We start from the raw sequence: 20,877 nt of genomic DNA, 5'->3' as shown, positions 1-20,877 counted from the left end.
TAAATGTCTGTCATTGTACATTGCTATTCTTGTATGGTGGTGCTTATAAACTGTCTCTGTGACGAACCTTTTAAAGCATTTAAATCTGAAACCTGGCCTGGAAATACTATCGTCCATCGCTCCGTTTTAAGAATGATCAGGGATAATTTACATCCATGTTATAAAGCCTGACAGGCTTATCAGCAGTATTGTTGTACTGTTGTATTAGACTAAAGGGCTTTATTTTGCAATAACAACCAGCTGGATGTACATTATCCCGCTTATTACACGGTTGCTTGCCACAAAAGTAAATAATTACACATTAAACATAGATATGAGTCGAAAGTAGTTGCTAAGCGGCAAGATCAAACTAAATGGACATTTGGGAGATTGTGCAGTCATAGCACTTATTACACAACATTTCACCATAAATATTTATGATGATAAAAGATATTGATTTAAAATGAAAAGGTTTCAAAATCTTACCAGTTTGTCAGTTATAACCAGTTTTAGTGTACAAAATAGGGATGGGCGTATTAATCCTTAAGCATCAATACACTGCGTTCCAAATTATTATGCAAATTGTATGCAAGTGTCATAAACACACAGTTTTTTGTTTTTCAATTAAACTCATGGATGGTATTGTGTCTCATGGCTCTTTGGATCACTGAAATGAATCTCAGACACCTGTGATAAATAGTTTGCCAAATGAGCCCAATTAAAGGAAAAGTACTTAAGAAGGATGTTCCACATTATTAAGCAGGCCACAGGTTTCAAGCAATATGGGAAAGAAAAAGGTCTCTCTGCTGCCGAAAAGCGTCAAATAGTGCAATGCTTTGGACAAGGTATGAAAACATTAGATATTTCACGAAAACGTAAGCGTGATCATTGTACTGTGAAGAGATTTGAGGCTGATTCAGAGCACAGACAGGTTCGTGCAGGTAAAGGCAGAATGAGGAAGGTTTCTGCCAGACAAATTCATCAGATTAAGAGAGCAGCTACTAAAATGCCATTACAAAGTAGCAAACAGGTTTTTGAAGCTGCTGGTGCCTCTTGAGTCCCGTGAACATCAAGGTGTAGGATCCTCCAGAGGCTTGCAGTTGTGCAAGTTGCAGTGGGCCCAGACATACATGAAGACTCATTTTCAAACAGTCTTGTTTACTGATGAGTGTCGTGCATCTTTGGATGGTCCAGATGGATGGAGTAGTGGATGGAACATGTCCCAACAAGGCTGCGACCACAACAAGGAGGTGGCGTTTTTGGCTGGAATCATAGGGAGAGAGCTGGTTGGCCCCTTTAGGATCCCTAAATGTATTAAAATGACCTCGGCAAAGTATGTCGAGTTTTTGACTTACCACTTTCTTTCATGGTACAAAAAGAGGAACTGTGCCTTCCGTAGCAAAATCATCTTCATGCATGACAATGCACCATCTCATGCTGCAAATAATACCTCTGTGTCATTGGCTGCTATCTGCATAAAAGATGAGAAACTCATGGTGTGGCCACCATCCTCCCCTGACTTCAACCAGATTGAGAACCTTTGGAGCATCCTCAAGCAAAAGATCTATGAGGGTGGGAGGCAGTTCACATCAAAACAGCAGCTCTGGGAGGCTATTCTGGCATCCTGCAAACAAATTCAATCAGAAACTCTCCAAAAACTCACAAATTCAATGAATGCAAGAATTGTGATAGCGATATCAAAGAAGGGGTCCTATGGTAAGATGTAACTTGCCCAGTTAGGATGTTTTTGATTGAAATAGATTTAGATTTCAGTAAATATGACTACCTAATGCTGCAAATTCATTCAAATGCCCATTTTCAGTTCTTTACAGCCTATACAATGTTTTAACTCTGTTGTGCATAATAATGTGGAACAGTGCATTTTCAGTTTTTTATTTTTGAAATAAATACTGTTATCATTAGGAGGTTTGTTCAATAAAATTCGAATTATACCCTAATGGTTGATGACTTAAAAATTATACTGACTGTCATTTGCATTGACTAATTATGAAAACCAGAGAAAGATATCATTTGCATAATAATTTGGAACGCGGTGTATATCGATATTGATGTGAGAATCGAAAATATCTATACTCAAATAAGAAATATTGATACTAAGGCGTGTTTTATTTACCAGTGATTTTGTTTATTTAACAATAAATAATACATACAAATGCTGCATTTTATGTGTGCAACAGCCTGTCACTGGCAGCCGTTTATGAAACTATTTTATTTTCGTAGTTACCACTACAGTAAACATATTTTAACCATGTGTAATAGTTGCAATTAAGCCATATTAAATGTTAAAATGCATTTCAAATATAAAGTTGAGGGGGTATAATGGCATATTTTACTCTTAGTAATTTAATAAATGTAATAATTTAAAAGTTAAATTTAGAAGTATCGTATCGGTATGACGCTGACCTTAAAAATATCAGTATCGTCAGGGTGTGATTTGCAGGGGATGGGGGATCGGTGGATTCCCACCGCCACCAGTCTATGCATCCCTGCCTCTGCTGAAATATTTTTATAAAAACATCCCTCGAACCCGCTCCAAGTACCAAATACGCTTTGAATTCCCATTATGAATCAAATGATTCGCCAAACAAGCTTTGAATTTCCGTTTTGAACGAAATGATTCGCCATAGACGCTTTGAATTCTCGTTTTAAATCAAATGATATGCGATACGCACTTTAAAGTCCTGTTCTGAATTTAATAATTCGCCATACACGCTTTGAATTCCCGTTTTCAATCAAATGATATGCAATATACGCTTTTAAAATTCCGTTCTGCATCAAATGATTCCCCAAACATGCTTTGAATTCCTGTTTTAAATCAAATGATTTGCGATGTGCACCTGAAAGTTGCGTTCTGAATCAAATGATTTGGGATAGGCGCTAGGTATGGGCAAATCGATCCTGAAGTATCGATATATCGGTACTGATGCGAGTATCGAAAGTATCGATACTAAGGTGCGTTTTATTTACCAGTGATTTTGTTTAAAAAAAGGTGTACAATTAGCATTGAATTGGACGTATAACCTATGTTAGGGAACAACTGTGCAGGATAGAACTATTTTCCTACTCATCTGAACGTACGAAAATGTTGCTGGACAGAACCAAGCAATCACAGAGAGCGTTTACTCACTTCAGACACTGCATTCAAACAGGGCTCCATTTACCAAAAGTATCATAAAAAAGCATAGATTCTTTTAGGATCGTCAGCCCAGAACAATGCTTATCAGAGGACAGAAAAAAAAGTTTGAGCTATTTCAGAATAAACATGAAACAAATTGAAATTGTAGCCTACATAATTTGAGCAATTACATTTATTTAAATTAACATTTAAAGTTCATTGATCATGTTTTGTAGTAGGCTATAGTTAATATAAATCATGCACTGTCAGAATAAGAATGTTATTTTATGTGTGCAAAAAGTGTTTGAAAATGTGTGAAAGTATTTTCATCAATAGGTTTTGCAGTTACCACACATATTTTAACCAAGTGTAAAAAATATAATTTAATTAGTTCCATTAAGGCATATTAAATTTTAAAATGCATTTCAAATATAAAGTTAAGAGGGTATAATTACATATTTTACTCTTAGTAATTTCATAAATGTAATAATTAAAAGTTAAGTTTAGAAGTATCGTATCGGTATCGATATCGATGATCCTGGCCTTAAAAGTATCGGTATCATATCGAAAACAAAATAAGTGGTATCGCCCATCCCTAATAGGCGCTTAAAAACCTGTTCTGAATCAAATAATTTTACATACCCGCTTTGAAGTCCCTTTCCGAATCAAATTATTGCAGATTGGATTGGAATGCTTCGAAAAAGTAAATATGCTTTTTTTTTTTTTTGACAAATCGCACCCTGGGTATCATATGAAAAACAAAAAAAGTGGTATCGCCCATCCCTAGTACAAAGCAATCTTTTCAAAATGACAGCATAAAAATTATAAATTATCTATTGTTGCTTGTAAATATCACCCAATGTGATATTTAAATTAAATTAGACATTTTTAACAGTGAATAAAGCACATAATCAGTACCTGGGATTATAATAGTCATAGTTTATATGTTGTTGCTCCACCCGCGACATCGCAGAAATTCCGTGTGTCGCCGTTGTGGCTAGTTAGGTCAAAAACTCTAACTAACATCGAAAAGATACCTTTATCACACATCGTTCTTCTTCTGTTCAAAGACAATTTGCATACTTACTGCATATCGCCACCAAGTTAATGCTTGTGCACTAATCTTTAATCCTTGAGAATAAGAATTATATTCTTTTGTTTGATGCTAATTAGAATAAAGCATATTAAGATTTTGGAGTTAATCCGCGTATTTACCCTTAAACGTATGTCACACAACCTGCTTTCTAGAAATCCACCCAGGTGTGTTGGCTGATGAGCACCAATCATAGACAGTCAGGTCAGGTGCTGACAAAAACAAAGGGGAGGTCGAAGTAGCGTTTTTGTCACCTTTGCCTACTACTACACTAAGAAACAGGACGCACACTGTGGTGGAAGTGACAGCGTGGTTTCCATTTGACAAGAAGATCGGTTTGGACTAAGAATGTTAACAGACGCTCACACGGTAAGTCCTGCTATGATTTCCCACATTGTTCTGTCAAAAATCTTAACCTTAATATATTTAACCTTAGTGTAACTGGCAGTTTAATAGGCTAGTCACAAAGAATTTGCAGTGGCAGCCACAGTGTCTATTAACTATTACTAGATAGTAGATGCGTTGATGTGTTCAAATCTTATGTACATGGTTAAAACCGCAATAAATTAATATGGATGCACTATAAATTCTGATTTCTTTCTTTCACAAATCTACATATTTCGGTATTTTGGCGGAAGCCATGCTTTATATATACATCTTAAGTTAAAACAGTAAGTAAATGAGCAGGCATTAATATTTCATACTGCAGTATGCATGTTGAAATTGAAAACAAAAACGTGTTTAATACAGAATGCTGTTTAATATTTTAATCAACTAATGAGTCGACAGATATGGTGAAAATCTTAGGTGAGTTTTACCTGCATTATCAAATAAAAATGAGGTTAATGTTTGCTGTACACTACAAACACTGAGGTAATAGATCAGAGTGCATGGCTTGAACTTATTAAATCAAATGTCAGTTTAATCATTTTACACCCCCTGATTGTAATGACCCACCTACAATGGAAATATTTACTTAGGGCGTTTCGATCACTAGTGCACACTTTCTCTCAAGTGCAGTATGCCGTCTGTCCCTGAGCTCAGTACAGTGACCTCATGGGACTGAAATGCACTTCTTTTTAGAGCCTGTGCTGTTTAATTAATCACCCGAGACCAGTGTTCCAGTAAATGAAAAGGCTGTGTTTAATTTTAGCTCCACATACAAATAAATGATGCCTGTTACTTACTGCAAAAAGTAAGAACAAATTAATAGTCGTAATTAATTTGCTATGTGGTAATAATGGCCTCGGCGAAACACTATCCCAGTTTCATTATGTTTTAAAAGGGATGGTTCACTTAAAAATTGTCATCATGAAACTCTTTCTTGTCCGTCAAACCTGCATGACTGGCTGACTTCTCTGAAGCACCAAAGGTAATTTTTTAAGTGTTGGTGGTTTCTTTTTTCCATGCAATTAAAGAAAGAAATAGGTGCAGCTTTGGACCAACAAGTCCAACAAGTCGAGTAAATTTTTTGAGTGAACTGCAACTTAACTGTCAAAAAGCATTGTTCCCCCACACAAACCATATACCCTTTTTAGAGGAAACAGTCTGGTGTTATTTGGTATGCTATTTGGTGTTCTCACATAAATAACTAAAAAAAGTTTGACTGTCACGTTCTTGTGATCTCACTAGCGTTGCTGTTTCTTGTGTCTGCTAGGCTCACAGCTGAACTTGACATCAATGGGAATCTAATCGAAGATGCCTGGAGAAAGCAGCTAACACTGATCCACAAGGGCGAACTTTTAGTGACGCTTCAAGTACTGTTTTGTGAATCCCCACCACTTCCTGTAAAGACCACCGTCCTAATTTGCTTCTCAACAGTGTGCTAGAGGTTGTAAAATGAAAAGGAAGTATATGAAATTACTCATCGTAGCGCTAGTTAGCAGCTTTTGTGTTGCTATTTTCTTCTCCAAACTAAAGGATGTTGAACACACCCAAAGAGACTTGGCCAAGATCCCTTCAGTTCCAGCTGTCACACCTGGAAAACCCACAACTGTTCCTGTAGTGATGAACACCAAACCAAAAAGAAAACCAAACCAAAAACTTATGTCGTTTGAACTTTCAGCCCTTACAATTTCAGAGACGTTCAGAAAAGACATTCCCAAAAACGGTGCCTTCTGGAACCGGAAGCTTCATTCTTTCCTCAGGCAGTTTGACTCCACTGACAATCAAACGCATAAAGACCCACGTGACAAGTTCAAGTGTCAGCCTGAGAGTTTCGAGTTGCTACAAACGAACATTCAGGATATTCATTCCTACCCTCCGCTTTATGGAGACTTCCTTCGAGGCATGGAGTGTCGAGACCCTCCGCTGCTTATCGGTCAACCTGGCAAGTGTTCGTCAGACAGTGGAGATGATCAGATTTTCCTTCTCTTTGCAATCAAATCCATCCCAAGGCACTTCGAGAGGCGCCAAGCAATTCGGGAAACCTGGGGAAGAGAAAGACATCAGGTCCGAACTGTCTTTCTGCTCGGCCGATCATCTGAGGACGATCCCAGTCTGGACAAACTGGTTTCATACGAAGCTCAGCAGTTTCAAGACCTTCTCGTCTGGGATTTTCATGACTCCTTTTACAACCTGACTCTCAAGGAGCACGTGTTCTTCAAGTGGATGCTTGAGAGCTGCCCTGACGTGTCTTTCGTTTTTAAGGGTGACGATGATGTTTTTGCTAACACTCAAGCCATATTGGATTATCTGAAGTCTTTGAAGCCCGAAGAGTCCACGGCATTGTACACCGGGCAGGTCATTTTTGACGCTAGCCCGTTACGGGATCCTAAAATCAAATATTACGTTCCTCAGTCGTTCTACGAAGGTCCTTACCCTCCTTATGCTGGTGGAGGTGGATTTCTCTTTTCTGGAAACCTTCTTCCATCTCTTTACCACGTTTCCTTTTACATACCATTCTTCCCTATTGATGACGTCTACACCGGGCTGTGCTTCAAAGCGATTGGAATCAATGCAGTGAAACACAACAGTTTCAGGACCTTTGATATTCGGGAACAAGATCGAGAGAACCCGTGTGTACACAAAGACCTGCTCCTGGTGCACCAGCGTGACCCTCAGCAGACCATGAGACTCTGGAGGAATATGCACAGCGACATGCTGACCTGCTGATGTTTGCACACTGTACTTGAAATAAAAATAGAGGCTAACACCATATTATCTTATGTTTCTGTGCAATTGCCATTGAGAGAGGGGATGTTACTTTTATAGATTAACTCAAATCATGTCATTCAAAACTTGCTTTGTTCCAGAGCATGGAGGTTTAGACTGTTTCAGATGTTTTTGTTCTTATAATAATGATCATGGTCCAGGGCCCGTATTCACAAAACATTTTATCTTACCACTAAGATTTCTCCTAAATTGCAGTAAAAGTTTTTAGCTTCTCTTAAAACCTATTCAAAAAAATGCTGAGACAATCTTTCAGTAAGGAATGGAGAGAAGCCTTATGTTAAGAGTAAGGGTGGGGTTGACCTCGTTGCTATGGATGATGTCCGCATGCTAACTAACTATGCACACAGTGATTGGCTGATAGGGGAGGGGTCTCTGTCAGAGATTTGTTCATAAAAATATTGTAGAGGGCGATATTATGTTGCCATATTCAAATAAAGGTTTAAAAATAAAGATGTCGCAACTAATGTCAATTAGTGTCATTAATTAAACAAGCATATGTTCAGCTAATTGTCAGCCTCTTACATGTGTGCTTCTCGGAAAAAATGAGCAGATATGCATATAAACAACATTTTAATTGACCGACTAGAATAATCATGGCTGATAGTAAGACATGCAAACATAAAAGAAAACCAAACTGGACTCAAGTACAGCTTCTTACCCAACCTGTTAATGAAGGATATAATCAAAGGAAATTTTGGAGTGTGGATAACCTCCAAAACCAAAAAAGATGAGTGGGAAAATGTACGCGTGCCAATAAATGCAACATTTTAGCTCTGAAAGCCATCACAAAAAATGTTAATAGACATGCATTGGTTTTAATGGTGCCTGTTAATCTCTACTGATAATTGGTCACCTTCTATTGGTGCTTTGTTAAAACCCACTAAATCCTGATGGAATATGTCCCAGAAAACAGTACAGGAAACATTTATTAATGATTTAATGTTTTTTTTCAGCAGAGAGGATAGGCCTAGTTTGTGATTTGGTCTTAGTGACTTAGGAGTCCAATGCTTCACAGATTTAGGAGCTAGTTTTAGCACTAAAATGCTTTGTGAAACATTCTCAGAGCAAAAATGTAGAAGTCCTAAATTTAGGATTGACACGCCCATTATTTTTACGATTTTCTCCTAAATCTGCAAGTTATGAGCTACTTTTAGCCTTGAGATGTTTTGTGAATACGGGCCCAGATCTTTAGTTTCAAAAAAGGCATAAAGGTAGTGTGAAAGCAACCCATATGATTCAGCTGGAATATCATGATCATCCCAGCAGGCGTTAATATTTGGTTAAATTTCAGTTGTGATGCTGGGTGACCAAAAATTCTATTGAACATCAGTGTTGGGGTAACGCATTACAAGTAATGCAATTTTACGTAATCAGATTACTTTTTATTTTACAAGTACCTAGTAACGCATTACTTTTTAATTTACAAGAAAATATCAAGTTACTTTTTCAAACAAGTAACGTTAGTTACCTTTTTTCTCATTTATTGATTGAAACCTGGGCCCGTATGTATAAAACATCTTGCAAAGAGTTGCTCCTAGTGACAAAATTCTAAGAAAATTCTTAGAAATGTGGGTGTTTCCTTTTAATATTAAAGAAAATGTCCTAGTAATGAAAAAAGAATTTAGAAAGCATCTTAAGGTCCAAAATTGTTAGGAGTATGGACGAGGACTTTTAAGAGGCTTAAGAGTTTCTTTAGCAGTGGAGAAAATTGACAAAACATGAGGAGGGCAATGAAATATTTTGCACACAATGCATGACGGTGAGCTAATAAGATGCCACACATGAGATTGTGCCGTGATAATGTTTGTGACTGATTTTATTGGAGACATGCTAACCTTTTCAACATAGTGCAGAAATGCCATAGTGCAAGAAGTGGAGGTAATCACTACATTTATTTCAGTAACATGTTTGGCAACTGGAAACAAAGCAGCTATGCAGCAGTGATGATTTGAGTGTGTTTACAAGCTTCTATAAGCAAAGAGATCATACAAACAATTACAGCACTTTCAGAACCGTAATGTGTTGCTGTTCTTTTCCTATCAAATACATTAAAATACATTAAATACACTAAATACTAAATACATTAAATATATGTATGTGTGTGGTAAAACAGGAACAATGATGCTTATGTGAAGGCTTATACTAGACCCTACACTTAAAAGTGATCTTTTATTACCTTCTTGGACAACCAACCAATCACAATCTTCAAAAGGCTGTGTCATAGCTAGCAACGGGGTCAACCCCGATAAATGTTTTTGTCTTCGCTCAGAGTTGCTGTTATATTGGTCCTGAATCACTCTCAAGATTATACTCCTATGTAAGAATTTTTCAGCTAAATTAGGAACTTTCTGAGAGGATTCTTAGAAGCTTTAAGAATTCAGGCCCAGAAGTAAGATGTTACTTTAGTTCTAAAATAAATATGAACATGCATCAATTCATCTAACTTCATTCAGTATTCCTTACAATGAATGAACAGTGAAATTAAACTCAGAATATGACTCAAATCTACAAGAATTTATTGTTAAATAACACAAATATCCTTTATGTATTTAATCTCATTTTATTAACAAGCGTCTTTGCTACTGACTTGCAATGATCCAATATAGCCATACTAATAAGCAAAAATTACTCAAGGTAATCTAACATTTGTTGTTCTTTTTTTATTGCTTAAGAGTGTTGAACTTTTTTCGTCTGGGTTCTGCCGTACAGACGTGAATTTCCTGTGTGAGAGAGCTTTAACATTGTCAAAAATAAAACTTATATTAAAAACAAATAAGCAAACTCTGCACAGATGTAAAAAGTAACGTAATTTAATATTGCAATGCATTACTTTTAAAAGTAACTTTTCCCAACACTGGTCACCATTCAATGTTCAATACCAAAGTCAGCTGACATTGATTTTTGTTGTTTTTAGGTTATGTAACTAAAATCCAACATTAATTCAACGTCAAATTGATGTCAAATACCGATGTCAAATACCGATGTCAACCCGATTTTCATTCTCAACCAAATCTGGCTTGACGTTAGGGTCCATATTGAGGTCCAGTCCCTGCTGGGATGTTGTAAGATCATGGATCACAGTTTATTTTATTCACTTTCAATTAAAAAAACAAAAAAACAAAACATAACATGGAAACGGAAACCTTGGGTTCAGCCAAAAAGTCAAAGCCATGTACTCTACTCAGTGGAAGTCAATGGTTACCATGCTTTAAAATATCTTCTTTTGTGCTTCACAGAAGTAAATAAAGTCCCAAGTTTGTTTATGAGTAGCCTTTCAAAGTATAGTCCATTTCAGGTACAAGAAAGCTTCGTCTTTGTCTAGCAATTGGTCTGTTTTTCTCCAGAAGTTATGACTGATAAAAATGTCTTTGCACTCTTTTAAAGGTTGTATCAGCGATTTCTAGCCTAAAACATAAAGTGTCAATTTCAGCTGACCTTTCATCACGATCCGCTCGCTGCCTGCCCCATAAATTGTCTGTGAAAAAAACGCGTCTCTCTGGTCAGCCTAGGGTCCGAGATATGCCAAAAAAACAATCGGCACTACCAACCTTTCCACAGATAAACAAACAGTGTTCCAACCAATCAGCGTCAGGGGTTTGGTGTTGTGGACTTTCCTACTGGTGCAGGGATGTGAGGGAGGCGGAGCGAAAGTCCACAACACCAAACCCCTGACGCTGATTGGTTGGAACACTGTTTGTTTATCTGTGGAATAATTGATAGCGCCGATTGTTTTTTTGGCATATCTCGGACCTTAGGCTGACCAGAGAGACGCGGTTTTTTCACAGACAATTTATGGGGCAGGCAGCGAGTGGATCGTGATGAAAGGTCAGCTGAATTTGACACTTTATGTTTCAGGCTAGAAATCGCTGATACAACCTTCAACCTAAAGTTGCTGCTATCCCATAATGCTTGTTGCAGTCTCCACTATTTTCTTTTTGTTACATCTCTTTAGTTTAGTGTCTTTTTTTTTACTGTACAACAATGGTCGGTCCAGTTTTGTCATTTTGTGAAAAAACTGATTAGTAAACCAAAGAGATGGTGAAGCTGATGGATTTATTCACACTACTTTTATATCTTATTTTAGAGTTTAAATGTTTTGAACCTTGACTGCATTTTTTCCATTCTTCACAATATGTTCTCTGTTTTTTTTAAAGAACAAAACACTATTTAACAAGTTGGCAAGCAAGAAGTTGGATTTGCGTGTGTGTAAATGGTGAGGATGGTAGTATTTGTTGAAAATAATTGTTATTAGAAAGCACGTTTCCTGGAATGCTAGCGTAGTGGAAGATGAATGACTTTTTCCATCAGGCATTACTTATCAGACTGGTGATCTGTCATAAGAGTTGCGTGTCTAGCATCATTATCTGTGACTTATTTTTATACATGCCAATGTGTCTACTAAACCTAGTCATAACTGTTAAAAAAAAGTAACAAGCATGAGATGTTTTTGAAGGTTAGACTGTGCATGCTTAAACCACTTTTAACGTGTCTGGACTGCTATGTCGTTTTTCTTTGAAGTATCCAGGTGTGTCTCTTTGAATTGTATTGAATTGCACAAACGAAACACAATTATCTTTGTTATAAGAACCTTACGCAACTCACTCAGCTGATTCAACAAGAATTGTATAGGATAAAATGTTTTAATTTCATTTTGAAAACGGAGGAAGTAGGCACTGATAAAGGAATGAGGAAGCAGTTTTGGGTGAAACACTCATTATTGTGACACGAATAGACTGTTTTAAGTACTGTTTTATTAGAGTCTGCATGCTTTAACAAGCAGACTGCATTATCCAATGGGAGAAAGATATAGATTTCAATGCTTTTGTGTTTCCTTGAGAATCTTTGTCTTCACTCGCAAAACTTATGCTTTCTATTGAAAGAGTATTACATTCCCCTGTTCCCTCGCAAACGTGTTGAAATATAGGGTTGATTCAGAATAACTGGCATGCCTCTGCTGGTTACGTCATTTTGTTTGTCTGTATTTGCATGAAATCACTTGACGTATCGATTTCAGTACTTTAGTTTTTGTGTTATTCGTAGGCTAATGATTACGTTAAGTAATTGTGGTTTTATGAGGTCAGATTTTGTATCTGCATTGTTACTCATTGACTGAGGCACCAGTAACTCTCATAAGTAAATATAGGCAGTTTTGAAAAGATTTTAAGCATTTGCGCATTAATTATGCTAGTGGTTGGGTTTTATTTTTTTGTGTTCAGCACTTTACACATACACTTGAAGTCAAAAGTTTACATTTTGCAGAATCTGCAAAATGTTGATTATTTTACCAAAATAAGGATTGAAAATGACCCTGTTCAAAAGTTTACATACGCTTGATTCTTAATACAGTGTTGTTATCTGAATGATCCACAGCTGTTTTTTTAGTGAAAGTTGTTAATGAGTCCCTTGTTTGTCATGAACAGTTAAACTGCCTGCAGTTCTTTAGAAAACTCTCACATATTCTTTTCATTTTCAGCATTTTTGTGTATTTGAACCCTTTCCAACAATGACTGTATGCTTTTGAGAACCATCTTTTCACACTGAGGACAACTGAGGAACTCATATGCAACTATTACACAAGGTTCAAGGGCTCACTGATGCTTCAGAAGGAAACACAATGCAATAAGAGCCAGGGGGTGGAAACTTTTGAACCAAATGAAGATGTGTACATTTGTCCTATTCTGCCTATATGTTATACTTCTTTTATTTAGTATTGCCCCTCAGAAGCTACATTAAATTTACCCTGGTTGTCAAATTCAATAAGTTTTCACCCCTTGCCTGAAACAAGGGACTCGTGAACAACTATCACCAAACAAAACACAGTATTAAGAATCATGTATGTAAACTTTTATTTTCTCTTGTGGACTATATGTAAATATCCTTTATGTGAAATATTTTATTCAGGTCAGTACTAAATAAAAAAGAACCTTATTTTTTTCGGTAAAATAATTAACATTTTGCAAATTCTGTAAGGTGTATGTAGACTTTTGACCACAACTGTAGATCCTGCTAATGTCTTTATCATAATGTAGAACAATTGTAAGTTTGTGTGATTTTGAGTGTATCTGTGTGTATGAGAAACCTAGTTGTAACTAATGCTGTGAGCTATGATATGCTGTCTGAGAGACATTAATACATTTATTTATAGCGTCCATATCCTCAGCTTATGTCAAGAAATTACGCAAACATGAAAACACTGTTAATCTATTTTTTTAATTGTACTGATTTCTATGCTAACATATCTTAAAATATCAATAAATAAATAAGTAGAAAAAAATAGCAGTGGAGTTGAGAGAGATGATTCTCGTAGAGATAGTGCCTTCGGCTGCTGAAGAATTACAATATTTTCTGGCATTCTTCTGAAAGTTCAAGACTAGAGTGTTTTTAAGTGCCCTGCAAAGTGACATTTAATTTTATAGATTAATTGCATAATAAATAATTATTTTATAATTAATCATTAGTTTAATAAGCAGTTGGGAGAAAAACATCCTACAAGACATTTTCAAAGTTGCTTTCAGCTATTCAGAATATCTATTCCAAAATTTTGTACATACGTATTATGTACAAAATTTTGGAATAGATATTCTGAATAGCTGAAAGCAACTTTGAAAATGTCTTGTAGGATGTTTTTCTCCCAACTGCTTATTTTAACTCCATTAACTCGATTAATAAGGATACTCAAAAAAAAATGCATTATGACTTAATTTGGTGTTTACTTTTACTTTCAAGCATTGTAAGACTCAAAAGAGAACTTAAAGGAGTAGTTCACTTTCAGAACAAAAATGTACCGATAATGTACTCACCCCCTTGTCATCCAAGATGTTCATGTCTTTCTTTCTTCAGTGTTACGTTCATAAGGAAATTATGTTTTTTTGAGGAAAACATTTCAGGATTTCTCTCCATATAATGGACTTCTATGGTGCCCCCGAGTTTGAACTTCCAAAATGCAGCTTTAAATGGCTCTAAACAATCAAAGACGAGGAAAGCAAAACAATCGTTTATTTAGTAAAAAAAAAAAAAATACAATTTATATAATTTTTTACCTCTAGCTCTATGTCTACTCTGTGTAGAGATTAAAAAGTATATAAATTATAAATGTTTTTAGAAAATAACCAATCATTTCACTAGATAAGACCCTTCTTCCTCGGCTGGGATCATTTAGAGCCCTTTGAAGCTACATTTTGGAAGTTCAAACTCGGGGGCACCATAGAAGTCCATTATATGGAGAAAAATCCTGAAATGTTTTCCTCAAAAAACATAATTTCTTTACGACTGAAGGAAGAAATACATGAACATCTTGGATGACAAGGGGGTGAGTACGCTATCTGTAAATTCTTATTCTGAAAGTGAACTACTCCTTTAAAGGAAAACTTTTTTGGAAATAAAAAAGTTAAGTTAATAAGTTGAGTTTTACCGTTTTTAAATCCATTCAGCCGTTCTCCTGTTCTGGCGATATCACTTTTAGCATAGCTTAGCATAGATCATTGAATCCTATTAGACCAATAGCATCGTGTTCAAAAATGACCAACGAGTTTCGGTATTTGTCCTATTTAAAACTTGACTCTTCTGTAGTTATATCGTGTACTAAGACCGGCGGAAATGCAAAGCTTTAATTTTCTAGGCTGTTAAGATTAGGAACTACACTCCCATTCCGGCGTAATAGTCAAGAAAGTTTGCTGCCGTAATATGGCCAAAGCAGGCGCTGTAATACCACGCAGCACATGTGCAAATGCTAAACTAGCTGGGAACTCATTTCTGATATTACTCTGCCTGCTTCGGCCATATTACGCCAGCAAACTGCCTTGACTATTACGCCGGAATGGGAGTGTAGTAACTAATCTTATCAGCCTAGAAACTCGCAGCTTTGCATTTCCACCGGTCTTAGTACACGATATAACTGCAGAAGAGTCAAGTTTTAAATACAACAAATATGGAAACTCGTTGGTCATTTTTGAACGCGATGCTATTGGTCTAATAGGATTCAATTATCTATGCTAAGCTATGCTAAAAGTGATATCGCCAGAACAGGAGAACGGCTGAATGGATTTCAAAACGGTAAAACTCAACTTATTAACTCGGGGGAAGTTGGAGAATGAGCCTATTTCCAAAAAAAGTGGAGTGTTCCTTTAATAGCGCACTGTCTGAGACGCAGTGCTATGTATATGCATTTTTAAGTAATTTTTGTGTCGTTTTGCTCAGTTTCACTTGAATGCTTAAACCGACAAGACTTGAAAATAGGAGCATTAAGTTTTCAAATTGTTGAACTGTACTGGCTGTTCAAGATTCTTGATGTAACACTGATGTTTGCATTACGCTTCCATGTTATTCTATTACTGACTCAGCCCCTCCCCGTCTTCTCCGCCAGTGAGGCTTTCTGACACAAGAGACGCAGTCGTTAGGCTGTGTCTTCCCCATAAGACTCATTACTGGCAGAGACATGCAGAGAGTGCTTCTGGGACAGGGACTCAAACTGCTGCTGCTCTTCTGTATGTGCAACTGAGGCAGTGCATGGACATATAACATAGAAAACTTTTTTGTTTTTTTAAATAATCGTGTTTAGTAACTGAATTCATGGTGAAAAACAAAATTACCCATGATGCTGTAGAGAAAATTCTGGAATTGATGGTCGTCAGATAAGTATGATTTGAAGCATGCCGATGCACCTCCACTAATGCCAACATAAGAATATTGGAACGCAGTGCTAAGATCCAGTAGCGCTAATGAAGATATACAACTATGATCAAATCATAAGAGCAGGTCATTTGTAACTCTAATGAGAGCAGTCTCAGTACTATGATACAGTCTAAATCCTGACGGGAAATCCTCACAGCTACCATTTTTCTTTAAGAAGGAACATAATTGTGAGGATACTACCTTTACCTTTGACAGAAAAAGGAGATTTGAGATCAGTCTGTAATTAATTAATGAATTAATTTGTTTGGGTCAAGTTGTGTTTTTTTAATGAGAGGCTTAATAACAGCCAGTTTGAAGGCTTTTGGGACATATTTTAATGACAATGATGAATTAATAATATTCAGAAGAGGATCTATGACTTCTGGAAGCACCTTTTTTTTTTTTTTTAGCTTGGATGGAATAAGGGCCCAACATATATGTTGCTGGTTTTGGTGATTTAACAAGATTACACAATTCCTCCTCTCCTAAGTGGTATTGTACCTCAGGGGATCTATAGCGCTCAGTATATCTCATGCGATACTGTACCTGATGTCTGCTTGGTTACAATTTTATCTCTGATAGTATTGATCTTTGAAGTAAAGTAGTTTATAAAGTCATTACTGTGCTGTTGGGAAATGTCAATGCCTGTTGATGCTTTATTTTTCATTAATTTAGCCACTGCATTGAATAAATACCTAGGGTTGTGTTTGTTTTCTTTTAAAAGAGACAAAAAGTAATCAGTATAGTAGTTTTAAGGTTTTTCTGTAAGAGAAAGTACTTTCTCACCATGCAATAAGAAATGCCTCTAGTTTTCTTCCAGCTGCGCTCTATTTTCCAGGCTCATTTCTTTATGGCATGAGTGTGCTCATTATATCTAAAGTGTTCTAGAAAAATAGTCCATATCTGTCACATCGTCAAGTTTTTCTGAGCTATTGGATATGCTAAGGAATTGAGACAAATCAGGAAGATTATTTACAAAGCAGTCTTTTGTGGTAGAAGTGATGGCTGTACTGTACAATATTTGTAATTTGTAGGACTTGAATTTTCAGTCGTGGCCAAAAGTTTTGAGAATTACATAAATATTGGAAATTGGAAAAGTTGCTGCTTAAGTTTTTATAATAGCAATTTGCATATACTCCAGAATGTTATGAAGAGTGATCAGATGAATTACATAGTCCTTCTTTGCCATGAAAATGAACTTAATCCCGAAAAAAACTTTCCACTGCATTTCATTGCTGTCATTAAAGGACCTGCTGAGATCATTTCAGTAATGGTCTTGTTAACTCAGGTGAGAATGTTGACGAGCACAAGACTGGAGATCATTATGTCAGGCTGATTGGGTTAGAATGGCAGACTTGACATGTTAAAAGGAGGGTGATGCTTGAAATCATTGTTCTTCCATTGTTAACCATGGTGACCTGCAAAGAAACGCGTGCAGCCATCATTGCGTTGCATAAAAATGGCTTCACAGGCAAGGATATTGTGGCTACTAAGATTGCACCTAAATCAACAATTTACAGTGTATAGGATCATCAAGAACTTCAAGGAAAGAGGTTCAATTCTTGTTAAGAAGGCTTCAGGGCGTCCAAGAAAGTCCAGCAAGCGCCAGGATCGTCTCCTAAAGAGGATTCAGCTGCGGGATCGGAGTGCCACCAGTGCAGAGCTTGCTCAGGAATGGCAGCAGGCAGGTGTGAGCGCATCTGCACGCACAGTGAGGCCAAGACTTTTGGAAGATGGCCTGGTGTCAAGAAGGGCAGCAAAGAAGCCACTTCTCTCTGAAAAAAAACATCAGGGACAGATTGATCTTCTGCAAAAAGTATGGCGAATGGACTGCTGAGGACTGGGGCAAAGTCATATTCTCCGATGAAGCCTCTTTCCGATTGTTTGGGGCATCTGGAAAAAGGCTTGTCCGGAGAAGAAAAGGTGAGCGCTACCATCAGTCCTGTGTCATGCCAAAAGTAAAGCATCCTGAGACCATTCATGTGTGGGGTTGCTTCTCATCCAAGGGAGTGGGCTCACTCACAATTTTGCTCAAAAACACAGCCATGAATAAAGAATGGTACCAAAACACCCTCCAACAGCAACTTCTTCCAACAATCCAACAACAGTTTGGTGAAGAACAATGCATTTTCCAGCACGATGGAGCACCGTGCCATAAGGCAAAAGTGATAACTAAGTGGCTCGGGGACCAAAACGTTGAAATTTTGGGTCCATGGCCTGGAAACTCCCCAGATCTTAATCCCATTGAGAACTTGTGGTCAATCCTCAAGAGACTGGTGGACTGGCGTATCCTTTATTTTAGGTAATGACCTGGCCGGAGGAAAGGTGGTACCTTCACTCGAAGTGACCGATACATTGTCAACAGAGTATGACACAGATGAATTGTCTCAGAGATATCCAAATGCATTTACCGCTTGCGTGATTACACGTGCACAATCAAAGAAAACTAATGAGGTGTCTTTATCTGACTCTTTCTTATGTGTAGATAAGTAAGCTGAGGAAGGGCCTGAAGTCAAGAGTCATATTGGTGACCAGTGAGTGAGGTTGTAGTGAGTGGTCCATTGGCCTTGAACATAACTCGTGACAAATTGATTGAAGCTCAGAAGAATGATGTTTCACTTGTGAAGTGTTTTAAACTGGCTGAGAGATCAGAACTCAGTAATGTCTCATTTGTTGTCGAAGATGGTTTATTAAGGCGGAAGTGGCATAAAAGTAATGCAACTGAGGATGAGTGGAACGTAGTGTATCAGGTTGTGGTTCCCTCAATTTTTCGCCGGCAGGTATTATCCTTGGCGCATGATCATTTGTTGTCAGGGCACTTAGGAGTGACAAAAACATACAACCGTATTCTACAACATTTCTTTTGGTATGGTTTGAAGCGTGATGTGGTGCAGTTTTGTGAGACTTGTCATGTTTGCCAGTATTCTGGGAAACCGAATCAGGTGATTCCACCAGCACCTTTAATTCCAATCCCTGTCATAGGCGACCCTTTTGAGCATGTGATCGTAGACTGTGTTGGTCCTTTACCCAAGACCAAGTCCGGTAATCAGTTTTTAGTTACCATTATGTGTACGGCTACCAGATACCCAGAAGCGATTCCTCTTCGCAATATCACAGCTCGATCAGTGGTTAAAACGTTAATAAAGTTCTTTACCACTTTTGGTTTACCGAGAATCGTTCAGACGGATCAGGGAACTAATTTCCTTTCCACATTGTGTGCTCAGGTTTTTAAATCACTTAATATTACTCACCGCATATCCAGTGCCTTTCATCCAGAGAGTCAGGGATCTCTGGAAAGGTTCCATCAAACACTAAAAGCAATGCTTAGGAAGTACTGTCTTGAGACAGGATCAGAGTGGGATGAAGGTGTCCCCTTGCTTTTATTTGCAATTCGTGATGCAGTACAGGAGTCTCTTAAGTTCAGTCCATCAGAGCTGGTGTTTGGCCATGCTGTGAAAGGACCACTGAAAGTCTTGAAAGATAGGATGTTAGGTATTGCAGAATCCAAAAAAACAAATGTATTAGACTATGTGAGTAAGTTTCATGACAGACTTCAGAAGGCTTGCATGCTGGCTCGTGAATCATTGACTAAAGCTCAGGGGAAGATGAAAAGGTGGTATGACAAATCTGCTGTAAGTAGATCTTTTGCAGTGGGCGACCAGGTGCTGGTTCTTCTTCCTGTTCCTGGAGCAGCGTTAACAGCACGTTTCTCGGGTCCCTATAAGATCTTGGAGAAGCGGGGAGAGACAGATTACGTGTTGAGTACGCCAGACAGGAAACGTCAAAAACGGGTATGTCATGTCAACATGTTGAAAGCGTATTTTACCAGAGATGATGTGAAGTCTCACGAAAAGGAAGATGATTCCGTTCATCCAATAGGGGTTGTGTGTGACTCCGGTTCAGTTGCAGAGCAGCAAGATGATTCTGATGGATTAATGGAGTCTGATGCTCCATTGTCGTCTGCACGATTGACTAATTCTGAAACTTTAGCTAATTTGTCAAGTTTCTTAGCACATCTTAATGCTGATCAGGAGGAGGAAGTGGTTAAACTTCTTAGTAAGTTTTCTTCTATTTTGGGGGATGTGCCTACACTTACAAATGTTTTACAACATGACATCGATGTAGGTGGTGCTCATCCAATCAAACAACACCCTTATAGAGTTAACTCTGTTAAAAGAGCTGTAATGAAGAAGGAAGTTCAGTATCTGTTGGAGAAGGGTTTGGCCAGTCCTAGTGTTAGCTCATGGAGTTCTCCATGTCTTTTAGTACAGAAGTCAGATGGTACAGCACGCTTTTGTACTGATTACAGACGGGTTAATGCTGTAACGGTTCCTGACTGTTTCCCAATGCCAAGAATGGAGGATTGCGTGGACAGCGTGGGTTCTGCCAGATTCGTGAGTAAATTAGATTTACTCAAAGGATATTGGCAAGTTCCGTTAACTCCCAGAGCCTCTGAAATTTCAGCTTTCGTGACACCTGACTGTTTTCTGCAATATAAAGTCATGGCGTTTGGTCTGCGAAATGCCGCAGCCACTTTTCAGAGGTTGGTTAATCTAGTCCTTGCTGACATTCCAAATTGTAATGCTTACCTTGATGACTTAGTGATTTACTCACAGAGTTGGTCCGAGCACATAACACTTTTAGAAACTGTTTTTAAGCGTTTACAGGAGGCTTCATTAACAGTGAATTTGGCGAAATGCGAAATTGGTAAGGCTACAGTGACCTATCTAGGCAAAGAGGTGGGGTATGGTCAGGTACGTCCAGTAATGGCAAAAATTGCAGCTATAAATGAGTTTCCGGTGCCTAAAACTCGACGCGAGCTGCG

At 37.6% G+C, this 20,877-nt stretch overlaps 1 protein-coding gene across 1 annotated transcript; it reads left to right on the top strand.

The window, feature by feature from the left end:
* The first annotated feature begins 4,464 nt into the window (after window positions 1–4,464).
* b3gnt2l (UDP-GlcNAc:betaGal beta-1,3-N-acetylglucosaminyltransferase 2, like) lies at window positions 4,465–8,031 on the top strand. Its single transcript, XM_073850928.1, has 2 exons — window positions 4,465–4,577; window positions 5,866–8,031. Exon 2 carries the CDS (start codon window positions 6,048–6,050, stop codon window positions 7,320–7,322), a length of 1,275 nt encoding a protein of 424 aa, XP_073707029.1. The 5' UTR covers window positions 4,465–4,577; window positions 5,866–6,047; the 3' UTR covers window positions 7,323–8,031.
* Window positions 8,032–20,877: the final 12,846 nt, after the last annotated feature.

This window comes from Garra rufa, chromosome 11 (genome assembly GCF_049309525.1).
Source record: "Garra rufa chromosome 11, GarRuf1.0, whole genome shotgun sequence".
Lineage (NCBI taxonomy): Eukaryota > Metazoa > Chordata > Actinopteri > Cypriniformes > Cyprinidae > Garra > Garra rufa.
This window is presented reverse-complemented; position numbering and strand designations above follow the sequence as displayed.